Source organism: Acyrthosiphon pisum, chromosome A1 (assembly GCF_005508785.2).
Source record: "Acyrthosiphon pisum isolate AL4f chromosome A1, pea_aphid_22Mar2018_4r6ur, whole genome shotgun sequence".
Taxonomy (NCBI): domain Eukaryota; kingdom Metazoa; phylum Arthropoda; class Insecta; order Hemiptera; family Aphididae; genus Acyrthosiphon; species Acyrthosiphon pisum.
This window is the reverse complement of record NC_042494.1, coordinates 69,056,914-69,075,824: the sequence shown is the minus strand read 5'-3', so window position 1 is coordinate 69,075,824 and position 18,911 is coordinate 69,056,914. Positions and strand designations below refer to the sequence as shown.

The 18,911-nt window shown below is 30.0% G+C and overlaps 1 protein-coding gene across 1 annotated transcript; it reads right to left on the bottom strand.

The window, feature by feature from the left end:
• Positions 1-2,622: 2,622 nt before the first annotated feature.
• Positions 2,623-12,905, bottom strand: LOC100168760 (zinc transporter ZIP1). The gene is made up of 2 exons (XM_029487423.1): positions 11,690-12,905; positions 2,623-4,652 (listed from the first exon to the last, which is right to left on the bottom strand). Exons 1-2 carry the CDS (start codon positions 12,446-12,448, stop codon positions 4,278-4,280), a joined length of 1,134 nt encoding a protein of 377 aa, XP_029343283.1. The 5' UTR covers positions 12,449-12,905; the 3' UTR covers positions 2,623-4,277.
• Positions 12,906-18,911: the final 6,006 nt, after the last annotated feature.

The window sequence follows — 18,911 nt, the reverse complement described above, 5'->3', positions numbered from 1 at the left end:
GAGAAAATCGACCTCTCTAAAGTACCAACTTGATCTAATTTGCTAAAACATAAGGTACTACCCATATTATGTTGAAATCGAAAGGACTCCTTCTGGTAAACATTTTGTATACAGGATAAAAAAAAAATAATAAGTAAATAAATAAACACCATTGTAAAACCACTAGCTTCCTCACTCCGCTCAGAATCTAAAATGGCATTACTTATTTTTGAAATGTTCGGGTAGTAATTGAGCAAACCTTGAGCTTTGAACAAAAAACATAAACAAGTACATAAATATATTTGGTTTATTCCATTATAGGTAGGTACTTATATAAAATAATAATCATGAAATATTGACAATTTGACCAATATTAATTCATTTGTGTTCATTTTATTGTTAGATTTTTTTTTCAGTTGTACATATTATTATAATCCAAAAAATGTCGCTGTGGAAAATTATATGTCATGAAACTAGACTATTGGATCATTAATCTCCCACTGATAAAATTCTAAATTATGTATAAGGTAGGTACTGAGTATAGTAGGTAAGTGAGTTATAGAGTGTACCCAGTTACTTCTTGATTTGTCTTATTGACACCCGGCATACCCCGAACCTCCACCTACGTAAGTGCGCTGCATTTTTATTAGCCCCGGGCGTCAAATTTCCTAGATCCGGAACTGAGTCCTACACATACAAAGGGGGCTAGGTAAATTGAGTCCGAAACACTCTTTTAGTGGTAAACTGAGTCCCAGATTTGAAAAGGTTTATGGAGTTTCCCAAAAAGCACATTTTTCTTCTCATTTGTACAGGCTTTTTTTCCTAAAAGCAGTGGTTTAGAAACTATTTTAGTAATTTGTATATACTTTTAAACTTTTGAAGATGTTACTGGTAGCTTCATAATAAATTACACTGTGCAATACATGCAGTATCGGACTGGCTCGACAAGGCCCCGTCCGCGATTTGGAAAAAAGGGCCCCCAACAGGCAAATAGAAAATGTTTTATTTAGCCCAGAAAAAAATACGTACTTAACTAAAATTCAATCATTCGATATATTAACTGGTTTTACTTTATTTCCAATATAGAATTTATATGGAGTATATTCTCAAATACTAAGACATTTTTTACAGACCCAAAGTAAATTTACTACAAGGACCCATCGGACTGTTTTTATGGGGGTTTCCGTTTTCCGCCAAAATGACCCTCGCCCGTTATCACCATGGCCGTTTTCCGCCAAAGGTTATATTCCGATTTCCGCCAAAAAAATTAATACATTTTTTTTGAAAACCCCTGAACTGAATCCATCAAATAGTAATGATTACAATGTAGGTACGCTCTATTATTATAGCTATGATTATAGCGATATCCGCGGATAATTGACGGATTATTGTTCCCCATCAGTCTGCATCTGAAAGTTGAAACCGCGTTCTATGAAAACGTTAACATAAAATTTAAAAAAGTTTCTATAATGTCGGAGAATATTGAAGTGATAACCAGTAACCGTGGTAATATTATGCTTACATAAAAAAATTTTAAATTTATACATGCGTATACATGTAAAGACAGCATTACTCGGTGGAGGTGCTACGAGAAAAAATGTACTGCTAAAATTTTTACAAAAACAAATTACGTACTAGTGAAGGTTGAAGGAAGTCATGCAGCAGATCATAGTGCTATCGATAGATGTCTAATTGACAGACAAATTATCAATTCAGCTTGTAAGCGTAAAGCGGTAGAAGATGTAAGTATGAGGCCCAAAAATATTATTTTACGGGAATTGATGGATTCAGGTCAGGGGTTCTCCAAAAAAAATGTAGGTATTAATTTTTTTTGGCGGAAATCGGAATATAACCTTTGGTGGAAAATGGCCATGGTGATAACGGACTAGGATCAATTTTGCGGAAAACGGTTACGCCCAACCTAAAGATGTACAAATAGGTATACCAATTATTAGGTATAGGTATACAATATTGTATACTATATAGTGTAGGTATACTATATTGGTTTATTATATTTTTTAACAATAAAAAGTTATTAGTACTAGGTAGTTATTTTTTATTAGTATATTAAGATACTAACTAGATATTAACTATCTATTATAATATGGTAGTTAGTATACTATACATACAGCAATAATATGATGTATTTATGTGAGATATGGCCATAAGGGATCTATCTTGCCTACTTTTTTTTAATGATTTTTTCACTCCTAGACAATATTTGTTCAAATATGGGTATTTTTAAAATAAAGATAATATACGTGACATGTGTTTGTAGTAGTTGTTCTTCAAATGTTTTTACTACCTACTAAATAATATATCTAAATATCAAATAACAACAATAATTAAAAGGGCGTCGTACATGCATAGTCACATGTGTTGTCTCCGTAACTTTTTCATACTAATGCATAACATAGTAAATATAAATTATTATGTCCTGCAGAATATATTATTTTAAGTCTAAAAAATAAAAGTTAGATTTTGGGTTAGGTATAGCTGTTAATGACTATGATTATGTTATATACTATATATATACTTACTATAAATTTAAAAACAAAGTACCTATAGGCTATAAGTTATAACCTATTGTTATAGCCTTTAGGTTCGGTATTTTATAATTTTGTCGTATAATATTTAAAGCAATTTCCAAAAATCAACAAACGTTTATTTAAAATAAAAACACAAATATCAACTTTTACATATGTATGTAATTAGTAATTATTAGTATAATACAATATTATCTTATCTCGGCGTATAAACTATAAGCTATTAACTACCTACTGTTTAGTTTAGTATTGCATAGTTTTTACTTAATTAGTTTATATATTTTACCGAGTACACAGTCCCAAATAATACATTTTATAAACAAAACACTCATGTCATATTATAATTATTGTTATTAAATAATAAATAGTCCTATGAATATAAGTCAATATAATTCGGTATTTACTCAGTGAATTTGTAATAGAATAATACATATAAGTATAAAATCACTATTGCAATACACTTATGTTTTATATAGGTCCTTGTATCTATATAGATTTGTTTAGTATCGTGTTTATACAAAACTCACAGTAGGTACAGACGTTTTTATGTTTAAAAATGTTAAATATTTTTTAAAATATCAAATTGACCATTTAAAAAAATTATAAAATATATGAATATAATCTAAATTAAAATATATATTAGTCATTAGGTAGGTAATCTAAATTAATAATTTAGTAAATACTTAACTTTATAGTGCTTAATTAAAAACATATTACTTATATAGGTTATATCCTATATATACCAATATAGCGTATAGACTGTATAGGTAACAACTTCTTATTGATTACAATTAAACAAAACAAAAAAAAAAATGTATTTATTTTAAATAATACGTCACAAGTCATTGTAAATATTTTCGAAAATATATTTCGTTATTCGTAATGTTTGTTCCTTTAATTTTAATAATTTTTTACTTTGATACTTTGTTATTTATCGAACTGCGTTTATAATTCACCCATTACCTACTTAGTCACTTGGAGATAAAACAATCCTCCCTAAGAAGAGGGTTTATGATGACTAACTGTTGTCTGCTACTTAGGCACGCTGACCAATGCAAAGACCAATAAATAGAAGAATATGAGTAAAAAACATAGTAAAAAATAAAATACCTACGATTAACGTATTTTTGATATTTTGTAATTTTATTTGAATTTTATAAGCAATGAAAACACGTATGGAATATAAATGTGAACCAATCTGAAGAATTGGATACCTAAGTGATAAAATATATTAACTGTTTTAACGTAATTATATACGTCCAAGTGATAAGATATGATTTTGATCCTATTGGCAATATCATTTGAATACCTATTAAATACATATTTAATCAAGACAGTTTAATTAGTCAATAATAGTTTCAAGTTTCAATCTTTCTGTAGTAAAGTAATCTTTTACAATTTTATATATAACGTGTTAATGTGTTATAGGTATATTTTTATTCTGTAAATTGTAATAATAAGACTTGACTTATTATTTCATTACGACTATTTTTAGCAATAGGTTTCTTGATATATTCACATTTTACTACTCTTTATGATGTATAATATAATATATTAATATTTGTTTATCATATAATATATTTAGTGTTATGAATAAATTATATGATATATAGTAATACACATATCATGCGTCCACTTGGTAATCGTAAGGTAGGTAGGTAAATTGACAAATTGATATAAAATAGTCATATACAACTATCTAACACAATAGGATAAATTCGTTCAGGTCTATGTAAATTAGTTGAGAAAATATTATTCGGATTCGGTTATAAGCAATTGAATGGAAAGCATTGATACAAAACCAATAGCAATAAATATTAGTCGTAATATTCTTTGTTTAATTTGTAAATTTCCAACAGACGGTTTGAGCACTTCAAAAAACACCACATACATCAATGTGCCGGTAGCTAATCCTTGTAGAACGACTGAAAATAGGACCACAGTGTTTGTTTCTTCAAGATTGCTGACCAGAGTGCCAATACCAATACCTATCGGAGACGTGACAGCAAAAAGCAATATTGAACAGTGTGCTAGCAATGGCTTCGTCCTGTCCGAAAGCATCTGTAATCCGACGTAAAATGCGATGACCAACTTATGGCATGCAACGGCCACAGTAAGCGACCAAACCTGTAAAACGGAAATTAAAAGTATATTATTAACATCTGTATAAAATATACAATACCTAATAATTGAGTACATGGTAAGGAGTAAATGGTAAATTTATAATACAGTTGCAGTTTTATGCTATGCTTTTGTAACTATTCAGCGCTTAATAGTATAGGTATTATGTACCACTAACATTATATAAAACACATTTACAATTGAGAAAATATATTTAATATCTATGAAATATTCTAGAAAGGATAAAAATAATGTTGTTTCTTAAATTCTAAATTAGTAAAATTCGATAAATCTATTATTTTATTTAACTGTAGGCATAAATATATATATATATATATATATTTGTAGTCAAGATTTCTGGTTATTGATACTGTTGTTGAGCATTGCAACTATATACAAGGAGAAATTAAGAAGATAAAAGAAAATAATACAAGATTTCTATTCATTATTAAAACAACATTTTGAAAAACGTAGAACAATATATAACGAGTTTTATATTGAAAAATTAAAACGAAATTTCAAAAAGAAAGTAAATAGATAAACATGTCTACGGCGGTAGTACGGTCAAAGATCCATCCTCACAGGATCCATTTTGTTTAGGCACATTGTACACATTGTATTTATAAATTAATTTTTATTATGACCCACGCGACTTCATAATCCATTGGGATTTAAAAGGTTTTTTTATATATTATTTAAATAATCTGTAGGCAATATGAAATACATAAAACTTAGTTTAACTAAATATATTATACAATATTATACAAGTGCGTAACATTTTTTTATATTTTGTGAACCTACATTTAAGTTTATTCCAAGTATATTATAATGAAAGTATTTTATGTCTATTATAAGTCAATACTTTTAATTAATTCTTTCAACGAATCTCTATATTATATAATATATACTGTAGTCGGTCCATGTAAGTATTAATTTTAAGATAGGGACATAGGACATACAACTATTTGAAATGTTTGTCCGATTATTTAGTGTTTGGCAATTGGTAAATATTTTTATGAATAATACTCATTTTTTTAATATTATTTTGAAATTGTCTCGACAATCTATATACTATAGTCCATAGTCTATACTCTATAGAGTCTATACTATAATACCTGTGTACAGTTAGTAAATTAGATAACAATAACAAATAAATTACGTCATGAGAAGGCGTGAAAAAGGAGCCCACATCAAAGCCGCCAGAACATGAGTTATTGTGAAAATAAAGGGTAACTTTATATACTTCGTTTATATTTTTTTGTTTATGTCCAAGACTTCTATAAATTAAAAAACACGCTGTGAAGCGCTCAAAGTTCTTGGTTCTTTATTAAAAACTCTTTTTGGTTCATTAGTTCACCCTTTGTAGTTGAGTACGGTTCTGTCGTTTGGAATCCATCTATCACTAGTGACTCTCAAACGTTGGAAAGAGTTAAACGTTAAATTCTAACGGTTTTTATCATATAGGTATCCTCAAAATTGACTTGCCTCCTCATGACTAGTCTCTTGTCCAAAAAAGCTTTGAACCTATATTCTATTTCAGATCGAAGACAAACTGCTAATTTAAACTTTTTAGAAAACTTCCGGCAGATTATGTTGATTCTCCTACATTGCTCTTCCATAATGAACTATAATCAACTAATGTTGATAAGGTATATTATATCAACGAAAATGACTTCACAGAAAAAATAAGGTAGGTACTGAGTAAAGTAGGTAAGTGAGTTATAGAGTGTACCCAGTTACTTCTTGATTTGTCTTTAAATATTTTGTTTTATTGACACCCGGCATACCCCGAACCTCCACCTACGTAAGTGCGCTGCATTTTTATTAGCCCCGGGCGTCAAATTTCCTAGATCCGGAACTGAGTCCTACACATACAAAGGAGGCTAGGTAAATTGAGTCCAAAACACTCTTTTAGTGGTAAACTGAGTCTCAGATTTGAAAAGGTTTATGGAGTTTCCCAAAAAGCACATTTTTCTTCTCATTTGTACAGGCTTTTTTTTCTAAAAGCAGTCTGTAGAATAGAAGGACTCCGTTTATTTTTTTTATTAAAGAGAAAAGAACATTTTTCAGGTCAGATCAAAGGTTGAATTTTCATTTTACTTTAAATAGTGGTAGAAAAATACTTTTGAAAATACATTATTCAAATGCATATTTTAGCTACTATAATTATCATTTTGAAAATCTGGCTTAGACCCGATCTGCAAAATTTTCTCTATTTTAAATAAAAAAAAAATTAACGAAATGCAACTATTCTACAGGATATGAGAGTTTTTCATGTAATCTTTGATTTTGTACTATAACGCCCGTAAGTTAAATTGTTCACTTCTTATGTATTACATATTCATTTATTATTGGGCCTCGGTCAGTACTTGGTACTGTTATAATATATCTAAATTAAATTTACAAAAATAGAACAAATAATTCAATAATATTTAATATTGGTTGTCTGGTTGTCTGGTTGACTAAGTATATAGCAGTTTTGATCTAAATATGAGATTATAATATAAGTCTACACAACAATAATAGTTTTGTATAACTAACCTTCAATAACATGAAAGTCAGTAGTATTCTGAACAATCTGAACAGTTGTTCACACGCGTATAGATGTACTTCTGATGATCTTTTTTAAATAATTATATATGAACAATCACTGTAAAATGTTTTTTTAGAAATAAATGATAATAATTATTTTTTGCGACACAGGAATATTGCGGTTGTATTTTTAAGTATTTACTCGTTATCGTACCTAGGTACTTTTTATATTATAACTAAAAATACATAGCTCAAACCACTCATTCAAATAAAATATTATCAACTACTTACTAGGTACTTTACCATTAACAATTGTATAATGGTAACTTTAGTTTATAATTTATATGATAATATTTTTTAAGTGTCATATCCTAACGGGAGCCAAGCAATAGTATAGAGATACCTAAAAATTATAATACATATTTATAGCTAAAATATTTATTCTATCCATTTGGATAGAATGGGATTTGTCAGGTACATCTCATACGGAATAGTCAATAGATAATACTTAAATCGCGGAATTTAAGTTAAAAAAATTGACTGTATAATAATAGTTGGGGTGATGTGAAGAGTTAATGCTTACTACTTTCAAGACAAGATAAAACTTATATATCATGTATTGTTATACAGATACTGAGATACCTAACATACGTTAGCCGATATCAATATCACATTATCACCAAATTGTTTGTGCCATGTAGATACCTATACCTAAAAACTATTTATACTTTATAGTACCTATATAATATATAATATTATAAAACCTTTACACAAATATTAAAAATCCATAAAATGAAAAATAGAAGTTTACTAACTACTTAAACCGAAAAATCACAAACATTATTATTTATTATGGAACTATTAGAGCTGTCAAATGTGGAGTTTCCAACGTTCTACCCTAAATCCTAAATAAATTATGCTTGGAGTGTTTTGAAAATAAAATCCTGTTTGAAATTAAAAAATACAAAAACAATTTTCAGTATAGGTACTTTGATTGAGAAAATCGAGCATAGTGTAATTTGATTAGGAATAAATTCATTAACATCGTGGAGCTTATTTCATGGGCGTACATCTAAGAGGCCTCTTGAAATATCGAGCAGGTCGGGGTCTCACATATCAAGCAACAGTATGTTTGTAGCATAGTTTTTAATATTTTAAAATATACGATACCATTATAAAGCATTGTTTTATAATAATACACTCTTAAAGATAAACATTAAAGTGGAGCGTTTTTTTTTTTTTTTATCTAGAAACAGTAATATTTTACAAGATGGTTTAATACACATTTTTCACTTTTTATTCAAGTTTCAACATGTTTTAAATATTATAATCGTACACTTTTAAGTTTAAACTTTAAATACCTATAATAAAATAATTATAAAGTACGCACTTGCATTGTTATTTTGTTGAATATATACTGGACCGGGTTACCGGTATAAAGATTATAATATAAAATATATAATATAATGATTTAAATCAATTATAATCATTAATATTATATATTAACGATTTTCCATAAGCACAAGTGTTATATTTAAATTTGGCTCTTATATATAAATATATAGAAAAACCAGCCAAGTGCAAATCGGACTCGCACACAAAGGGTTCCGTACTATCATCTATAAACATGTCGGCAACACTGCTTATATTATATATATTACTTATATTATATTTTTAATACATTATATATATTTTAGGATTTTTAGTATGTGTTGTTATAGCGGCAACAGAAATACATAATCTATGAAAATTTCAACTTTCTAACTTTCATGGTTAACGAGATACAGCCTGGTGACAGACGGACGGACGGACAGCGGAGCTTTAGAAATAGGGTCCTGTTTTACCGTAAAGAACCCTAAAAATGGGTAGTCAAATATTATAATATTAGATATTGTAGTTAAAACTTCAAATATTTATAAAATACTTAAGTTTTTATTTTTATTAAATAAATGAATACTATTGTAACTAAATATACTTGGGAAATGTTATCATAATCGGATGATTATGCATTTTTAATTCTTAAAAGTTACGTAGTTAATCTTACAAAAAAGGGATGTACTATTTTTTTTTGTTATTATAAAGTCGGTTTTATTTAAAAAAATGAAGAGTAAATAACATTGATGTTTTTTGTCATTATCTTTATACAAATAATTTATTAAAATAACAACCGTAATTATGATTAGCTTAGACTAGCATTAAACGGATCAGGAAAAACAAGTCTTAATAAACGATAGTCATAATTCATAAGTCTAAAGATATTATGACTAGTTAGGAGTTTTGCAGAACTTTTAATCATAGGTCTAAAAATTAAATTAGATTTTCCCTATAGATTAAACACTGAATAAATAATTTACTATAAATCTTATACTATTTAAGTATACCTAAAACCACGAGTAGGTATCGACGTATCATTGAAAAAGTATTTGTGCAATACTGATACCTACATACGTTATTAGACCAACTTTTCCACTTTTAGATAAACCAGCTGACAGCTGTTCTTAGAAACTGTTTTCATTATTATAACTACTTACTTCAGCCTAATTTAATTCTACCAAAACAAATGTATCGATTATAATAAAAGTATTCTAGAACGTGTAAAATAAACTTTAACCTCCATTTTTTAACAATTTTATATTTACTGTAAATGCGTTTATGGCTTGGATAAGGTGATCAAATAATTATTATTCCTTTTATATTTCTATACAGGTATTATATGACTATACAGCTAAACAATACAATCTAAATATTTCATCTAAAACTTGATTAAATTTTGAATAGGTAATAATATATATTTTGTAAATGCCACGAGCTACCTACATAAGAAAAATTAATTTAAATTGTAACGATATTGTTTAATACTGTTAATTATGTTTATTTCGTACAACGTACTGTTGTTTTCTAATCAACCGTAGATTAATGTTTGTGTAGATAAAGTGCATTTAGTATAATATATAACTATATTTGATAGATAATCGTGAGGTACATATAAATTATAATACAATATAATGAAACATTGAACCAGTTTTATTTTTAAGATCATGTATTTTATTTAAAAAAATAATCTTTAACAACAATACTAATACTTACCCAAATTAAAATTAAATTTAACTTTTGTTCTCGGAATATATTTATAATATATGAGTACTATCGTATTGAACACCAATTTTATTAAAATTCGTATTGGTATGAAAACTGACACACTGAATACTATTAATACTTTTACTTAAGTATACGTATACATAAAATGAAAATAATACAATAATATAAGAAAAACATTGAGATCGATTTTACTATGACCGTGAAAATAAAATAATCTATCACACAATTGTTGATAAAAGGTCGCTCACCGAACGTGTTCGATATACAAACTACCAGGCTTGAAAAGTACTTGAGCAATACTATAAGAATACTTTTTAAGTACCTACCTACTTATTTACAAATGTTAAATACTTTTGAAAAAAGTACTCTATAAGTGGACAGTATTCTAAATAATTTTTCAAAGTAAAAAATCAGTAAATCAATGATCACATTAGAAAAAACGATAAATGGACATGTGCTTATTATATAAGTCATAAAATATTATAGTTTATATAAAACAATACAATTTGGCCAGTAGATTTATTTTCATGTACCTCTATAGGTAACTCTATAGTTTTAAATTTACAAATTATTATTTTAAGAGGCAAAAATCATCCATTTAATTCCAAATACCCAGTCTTGGGTAGTATTCTGAAGAAAGTATTCCAAATACAGAATTTGGAATACTTTTTAAATACTTTTTCTTACAGTATTCTGTATAACTATATTTAGAATAGGTCTTTTTTAAAAGTATTTTTCTTCCTATAAAAAAATACTCATTAGTTACAATAATAGTTGTTTTCTTATTTTTCTGGATATTTTTACAATATTATACATGTTTTAAAATTTCAAATCAAGTATCAACAACTTAAAGTATATTAAATTATATATGGGTGAAAATGTTCCCGAAGAATAGTATCTTTGGTTTAATATTTAAAACAAAAATTAAAAGGTATTTGAATACATATTCTGAATACTATTACTTTCATAAATATTCGAGTATTTATTCCAAATACTTTTTAAAAGTATTTTACCCAATCGTATAGAGATTAACACGAACTTTTGAAGAAGGAAAACGGATGGACAAGTATAGTTTCACCAAACCATGATGCGGTACTTTTACAATTTTTAACAAATTGAATGTTTAAAAATTAAAGTTATTTAAATGGTAAAAAAAATGTATAAAAAACATGTCTCTAGTATTTGTAGGCATGTACCTATCTAAAAATGCCTTTTTACGGATTATTGATATACGCATATGTATTCCAAATATTTTTCAAAGCTGCAAGTATCTGCGTATCAGCCTCAGTAGGTACCTACAATTGAATACTTTTAAAAATGATCTTACATAGTCACCGGATGTACTTAAAGATTTATAATATAATATATTCCGTTTAAAATTGTAAGATCTATTATAAAATGGAGCGACTGACCTGCGTGGGATTTTTCTCCAGACCGACTGCCAGGCCCTCGAACAGTTCGTGTATGCTGAGCGCGCCAACGACCAAGAACCCGCGGAGGACCGACTCGGACGGCGATGACGACTCTTCGACCGGCACCGGGTTCTTGACGGTCGGCCCAGGTTTTTTGGCCAGCTCGACAGTGGACATGCAAGAGTTGTAGTTGGCCACCCGGCCGGCCGCGTCCACCTTGTCATACCCGGCGGCGTTCGGATAGCCGGCCGCGGTCGCCGCATCGTTCCGGCGCTGTTGCGACACCGCGACGTCACCGCTGCTGCCGCCGCCGCCGCGGTCTGCGGTGCTGTGGCCGCTGCCGCTGTGGCTGTGGTGCGCGTGACAGTCGCCGCCCGCGAACCCGTGCACCAGCTCCTCGATCGAGTACATGAAGAAGAAGCCCGCGCACATGACGAGCTCGGCGAGCAGACCGGCCAAGGGGGATTTCGAGTCAAGTGTCCCGTCGTCGGTCAGCCGCTCGACGCCCTCCCGGACCTCTGGCAACAGGTGCAAAAACGTTGTGCATAGCAGCACGCCGCCGCCAAAGTTGAGTATCAACCGGAGCGCGGTGTTCGCGGCTCCCCGGGCTCGTCGCCGGATGCCCAACCGCTCGAACACGCACACTGGAGTACTGCCGGCCACAAACGAAGACACACCCAGGAACGTCATGGCTAATATTTTCGCCAGCACCGCGGATGAAGCGTTTTCGTCCGCCGTCCTCTCCGCCTCCGTCGCCATCGAGAGCACCGTCACAACACTGCACGTCTATAATATGTAAATATCGTGTATCAGCTGTATTGTATCGTTGTCGTCGTCGTTGTTGTTGTTGATGTCGTCTTGTATTCCTCGGACACGGCCCGGCACCACCGCGACCACGACCCGTTCGCTACAGCTAGCCTGCTGCGCAACCACACGACAGACGTTGAACGCGCGCCGCCGAACAGACACTGCCTGCGCGTGTGTGGGTCTATTTGTGCGAGTGTAGGTATATCGCGCCGCGCACACACACGCACACTCGCAGACACTATAGTGGCCGCGAGATAAGGCGACCGCGGGCGCCCGACAGATCTAATCGCGTCCGCGTACCGGCACGTTGTCGCACTCGACGATATTATTATAATATTATTATTATCGGCGTTTAGTCCGATATACAACGATTGCAGCTGTACCGGCGGCGGCGCACTCGCGGCTCGTATATGACCACTGCGACCAACACGTCTATTCCTACCTAAATCGTATTATTTACAGTCGATTATTATTAACAAGCAATAATAAAATTGTAATGCTACTGCGAGCGTCGTGTTTATCATTGTCTCTAGTTCTTGTTTATGTTATTATTATCATTATTATTACTATTATTACTCTTCCAGCTATAATATATCATAATAATAATAATATTATAATTCATTATACACACACACGTGACATTGAATCGAAATGAGTTCCGACACGTTCGTCGTTTCGGAGATTTTTCAATCATAACTTTGGTCCGCTTTTTTCTTCATTTGATACGACATTTAACCTAGCCAGGCAAGGATCCAGAGCAAAGATCTGGGGGGGGGGGGGCAACAATTTTTTTACAACACAAATACAATTATAATAAATTATTATCCTTTATTCTTAATAAATAGTAGATATTACGTATAATAATATATTATATTACCAGACATATATTATGTGATTTGAAATATAGTAATATAGTAAGTTTTAGGATCTGTAGAATTATAAAAAAATATGTCTAAAATATGTCTGGGGGGGGCCTGGGCTCCTAGCCCCCCCCCCCTGGATCCGTCCCTGAACCTAGCACATAATATCATAAATTGCGCCGTAAATCGGTCGTCACCGTCTTTTGCGATTAACCTGCAGTAACCTAAATTATCTAATTTACTACCTATTTATTTTATAAACAAATCTAAAATAATTATATTAGGAACATAAGCAATATTCGATTTGAAAAGTTTTATTGTAAATAGTAATTACTTATTAGCAAGTATACATATTAAAATTTAAAACATAAAAATGTTGTGGGTATATTTTACAGTTTACCTATTAATTATTACGAGGACTTATGTAGATACACCCGCCTCAAGCAACATTAGAGGGGAGTAGCAAAAAAATGGTTATTCGTATTTGTTAATTGTTATTATTTATATTATGTTTACTATTTTGTTTTTGCTAAATAAGTTATTATTATTATTACTTGGCTCGTATATATATTCGTAAATATAAATATAGGTACACGTCGTGTGCGTTACAGCCTGCGCGCCGAACGGAATACGTCGTAAGCAAAGGGTGTCCCGCGAACATATTATTATTATTATATTTTCTAATGTATTTTTATGTATGTGTAAATACGACCGAGCACGACTTTAATAATATATTGTTTTATTATGACCCACCACTACAACTTGTCAACTTACTATTCTCGATATATAGGGAAATAAATCCTCACGGGAGACTCCGTGTCCCGCAGGACTGCTCCTACATTGCGCAGCACCGATTTTACGCCGTTTTCGTTTAACTATTCGTCGACTGGACGATACCTAAATATAGTAAATAGACACACTGCGCACTCATCAATGATATTAAAATATTATTATGACACTGTTATAGGTTTATTGCGTATTGGTCGTTCAATAACAAAATATTATTATAACTATTATCATTAAGTATATTATTCAGTTATTTTTCCACTCTTTTGCGCGTTGCAATTGATTACGAGTGACTCGAAAAAACTAGATAGATTCCTATCTATAATATTATTATTATTATAGTAAGTAATCACAATATAGTAGGTATGTGTACCCGGGTTATTAACAATAAAATTGTCGACTTTGATTGTTTACCAACTGATATACTGTAATGTATTATATTATATATTTTTTTTCTACAGTTTTCGCATTATACGACGTACTTATATTATACCTATCTGTTATACACGAACTGTGCATGTCTTCAAAGAACATATTATCTGTGCAATCTTTCCAGGCGTGCGAGTTTTTTTTCTAAATGATTAATAATATTATTTATAGCGCGTGTTTAATTCTGTTTATGACAGCGTTTCAAATAGTTTGGTTTGATGTAATGCAACACTACGCATTCTGTCAACAAAGCGAACCCTTTTAGCGTCAATAATTGTCTACTAAGTACTAAAACATACATTAAAGATTTCATTTTTAACTAATCTACAAGTAGGTAGGTAGGTAGGTAGGTATGTAAAACAATTGATACCACGTCATGACGTTATCGAGTAGGTTAATCAAGTGTGTCTATTATATTATACGTAGGCTTACATAACACTTTTTTTGACGAGTTTGATAAATAGATAATGGTTAAAAAAAAATCTCTCATTACATTTACATCGTAAGATATAGCTTTATACGTGCATAAATACTTGGTCCTAACTGCAATAATATGTTATTTACTTGATCACATAAAGATTAATTATCATTATTAATTAGCTACCTAGGTAATATATTTTAATAATTATTTTGATAAAATATTATCTTGTGTACTTATATTATTATTGTAATATTGTCACACATTAATTGTTATTGGTTTTAAAGGATTTATTCAATAGGGGTCATTGATTAAATATTTAAGTACACATTGATGTTTGACGTTTGTTCAAGTATACTAAACCAGTGGAAAAGTGGATGACGTATAGAATCAATTAAATATATGAACCCAGTCAATACAATTTATGTCCATTATTTTATTCGTATGCAAACCAATTTTTTTTGTTTAGATTAAATTAAGTGTATTAATTAATATGTATTTCAATTTAAAAATATAATTTACAAGACATTTTTAATCTATATTTTTATCTAATATATAATAAAAAAATGTATAAATGTTTATTTAAAAAATACAGGCGTGTTTAATATGCAGGTACCTACCTATAATATCAATTATTATACATTTATTAATTCCTAAATATTTTTTTTATCATAATAACACATTGAAATGCACGAGTTTTTAATTTATTAGCCAATATAATCAAGTCATTCGATATTAGTAATACTAAATATGACGATTACGGAAATTAATAAAATATAATTTATTATTAGGTATATTAACTATGATATATGGAAAGATAATATTTTATGTTATTATGATATTAAACTGTTGGATTTATTCTTATCGGTTCTTGTAAAAATATAACATGCAATACGTAACCTATTATAAAACAAAATTTATATATTTGCCAATGTTAAAACTAGGTACCTATACATATATAAAATATATTATAGGTAATGAACCTATTGTTCATAGCTGGTCTAACTAATTATACAAATATAAGTATTTCTTGGTAGGTACATAAAAATATAAAATATAAATTATTATTGCATATAATTTCAGTAACACTATACATCTAATTTAGTTCAAGTAATGCACGACATTTTATATTGAAATTATAACATAAAGTTATAAGTAAACATTTTTATTTGTAAATGTTTTTTACCGAATCTTTATTATTTTATTTTATCGTTTAAAGATTTCGTATATTATAATATAATTCAGATACCTAGATAGGTACCTACTTAATAGCGTGGTAAACATATCTAACCTAATATTATAGAACTTATGAACATAATGAAAACATTTTAGATAATTATAATATAATTTATTACCAACCTACCTTTCAATAAACGTAACACGACAATCAAATTATTAGAAACAGTCCATCTGTTTATGTGAGATCACTTTTTGCCTTAATGATGGCCTATTACAAAACAGAAATGCTGCTCTTAAATAAAGTAAAACAATTTCTTTCCCAATGTTGATTAATACATCTCACTGAAAATTGTAGGTAGGTTACTATGTGACCAGTGATGACTAAACAAGTGGACTGTGGTCATAACTATAGATAGGTAGGTTACTAATACCGAATAATATTAATTATTATTCTGCATCAAAATATAAATTAGGTACTATAATGATAAACATAAATGATAACATTACAATATTATTGCCATAATATTTTAGCTTTTCGACTGTAGTACCTACTCATTAAGTTTAATATAGAGGAAATAAGAAAAAGGATATTTTATAAGTTATAATAAGTATTATCATAGAAAATATAAATTAATCAGTTTTTATTTGTATTTCTTAAATGATACATAATTATAATAATACTATCTATATACTTTTATCATTAATTACTTAATTTAAATTTTTTTAACCATAGCTGATAATATTTCATATTTAAACTATTAAAACAAACAAACATTTATCTGAAGTGTATCGCTTTTATTTAAAACGTATTCTGACGTACATTATTTTCAATAAATTTATTATTTTCTCACGACATTTACTAGCGCTTAGCCATCACGTGAATATCTTATAAAAGTGTTAACTGGATTTTAAAAACATTATATTGTATACTAGCTGCCCCCTGGTCTTTCCCGTCAAAGTCACCTCAGGTGGAATTGAGATTTTTCACATTGGCAATATTATAACAATAATATAAGTATAAGTTCAAGGACTCAAAAACGCATTCATTTTATATATATATTTGGTATTTTCACGGTTTACGATTGAGTATAGACCGGCTAACGGCTTCGTACGTGTGCAGTATTTTTGTGGCAAATCCTATACATATATACTATATATGTCTATATATGCTATATAGGTGTATCTCAGTTTTAGTTTACAACGATTCACGGGAAAATTGGCGTCAGTATACCTAGCTTTGTAAATTAATTCGACTTAGATGGTAACCGTAAGTCGCTGATTGGATTTAGCTGCACTTGGTATATTTTTGAACATGGTTTAAGCTACTCTCTAAACTTTTCTAACATCTCTAAAAACAATCTCTGAGATTTTCGTCAAATTCAATTGAGTAGATTTTGAGTATATACCTAAGCTATACAGTATACACACATACATTTAGTTTTAAGATATAGTTTCTTTATTTGAAGCTATAAGCGTGACAATTTGGTACCTGATACAGGGGCGTCATTTCAGTTTTTTTTCTGGATGTGCAAACTTTTAGGCAGGCCAATTTTGACATTTCACCAGGCCATTAAAAAAAATATATATTTATATATATATAAATGTAGGAAACCTATGCAAACCTATGTAAATATTCTTTCCTTCCCTTTTATAATTCTAATTAAAACTCATAACGACTAATGCAACTTTTAAATAGCTAGCAATTCAAAGAATTAAAAGTTTATAAGCAGTTAAAGCAACCAGCTAATGTCATTACTGTACATATACAAAAACTTAAAATATATATATATTATATTATTACCTATATATGAAAACATGTATAAGTTAATTATGACGACGCATTGGAGTATTAATGGCAGGCCAATTGTTAACATTTTTTAAGTAAGTGGTGCCATTGCACACCCTGCCCCCCCCCCCCAAATGACGCCCCTGATCTGATATGACCGAGCAATCAATGGTAACCATTTATAAACAAAATAAATAAATAATAATAATACTAATTTCTACTATTACTGTTATAATCTGCAACCAATGACAACCATTTATAAACAAAAAAAATAGTTTCAATTTCTACCGTGAATTTCAAGATCTTGTCCATCTCTTTAATACGTGAATTCGGGAAAATCCTTTCTTATTGCACAATATGTAGATCATTAGAGAAACCACTAGTCCAAATGTCAAGTTCGTATAAGTTTTGTATTTTGGCGCAAATGTTGTATATTTAAATTTGATTTTGCTAGATAGATGGCGCCACTGTTGTATTCTTACATTTTACAACCCCCTTATTTTCCATTTTAGTGGTTGAATGTAAAAAATTGTTTTCTTAGCAGACATTTACGTCATAATAGCTATCAGTATGCCAAATGTCAACCAGATCCGTCCAGGGGTTTTGGATGTGTGTTGATAGATCAGTCAGTCACCTTATTCTTTTATATATTACTAGCTGATCTCGTGCACTTCGTTGCCCGTTTAATGTACCAACTCTATATGACTCGAACTTTGTACAATTCGTTGTTTAATATTCGGTGTATGGTATTTCAAAATGTATCTTAACTTTTCCGATTCCCAGAATAAAAATTCTGATTCGCAGCAGTATATTATCACGTAGGCAATCTACCTACGGTAGATCGCGGACCCCGTGCTGTTTGTACGTACGTATATGATTTAACTATAAAATATCAAAGTTATACCAAGTTTGTCGTATTCCATCTATGGTAGATTAATATAATCAATTAATACAAAA

Excerpts from the sequence above, each read along its gene's own strand:
- LOC100168760 (XM_029487423.1), bottom strand. The coding sequence starts at position 12,448 with ATGGCGACGGAGGCGGAGAGGACGGCGGACGAAAACGCTTCATCCGCG. Across the intron at positions 4,653-11,689 it reads TGGAGAAAAATCCCACGCAG|GTTTGGTCGCTTACTGTGGC; the intron begins GTCAGTCGCTCC and ends TCCGTTTTACAG.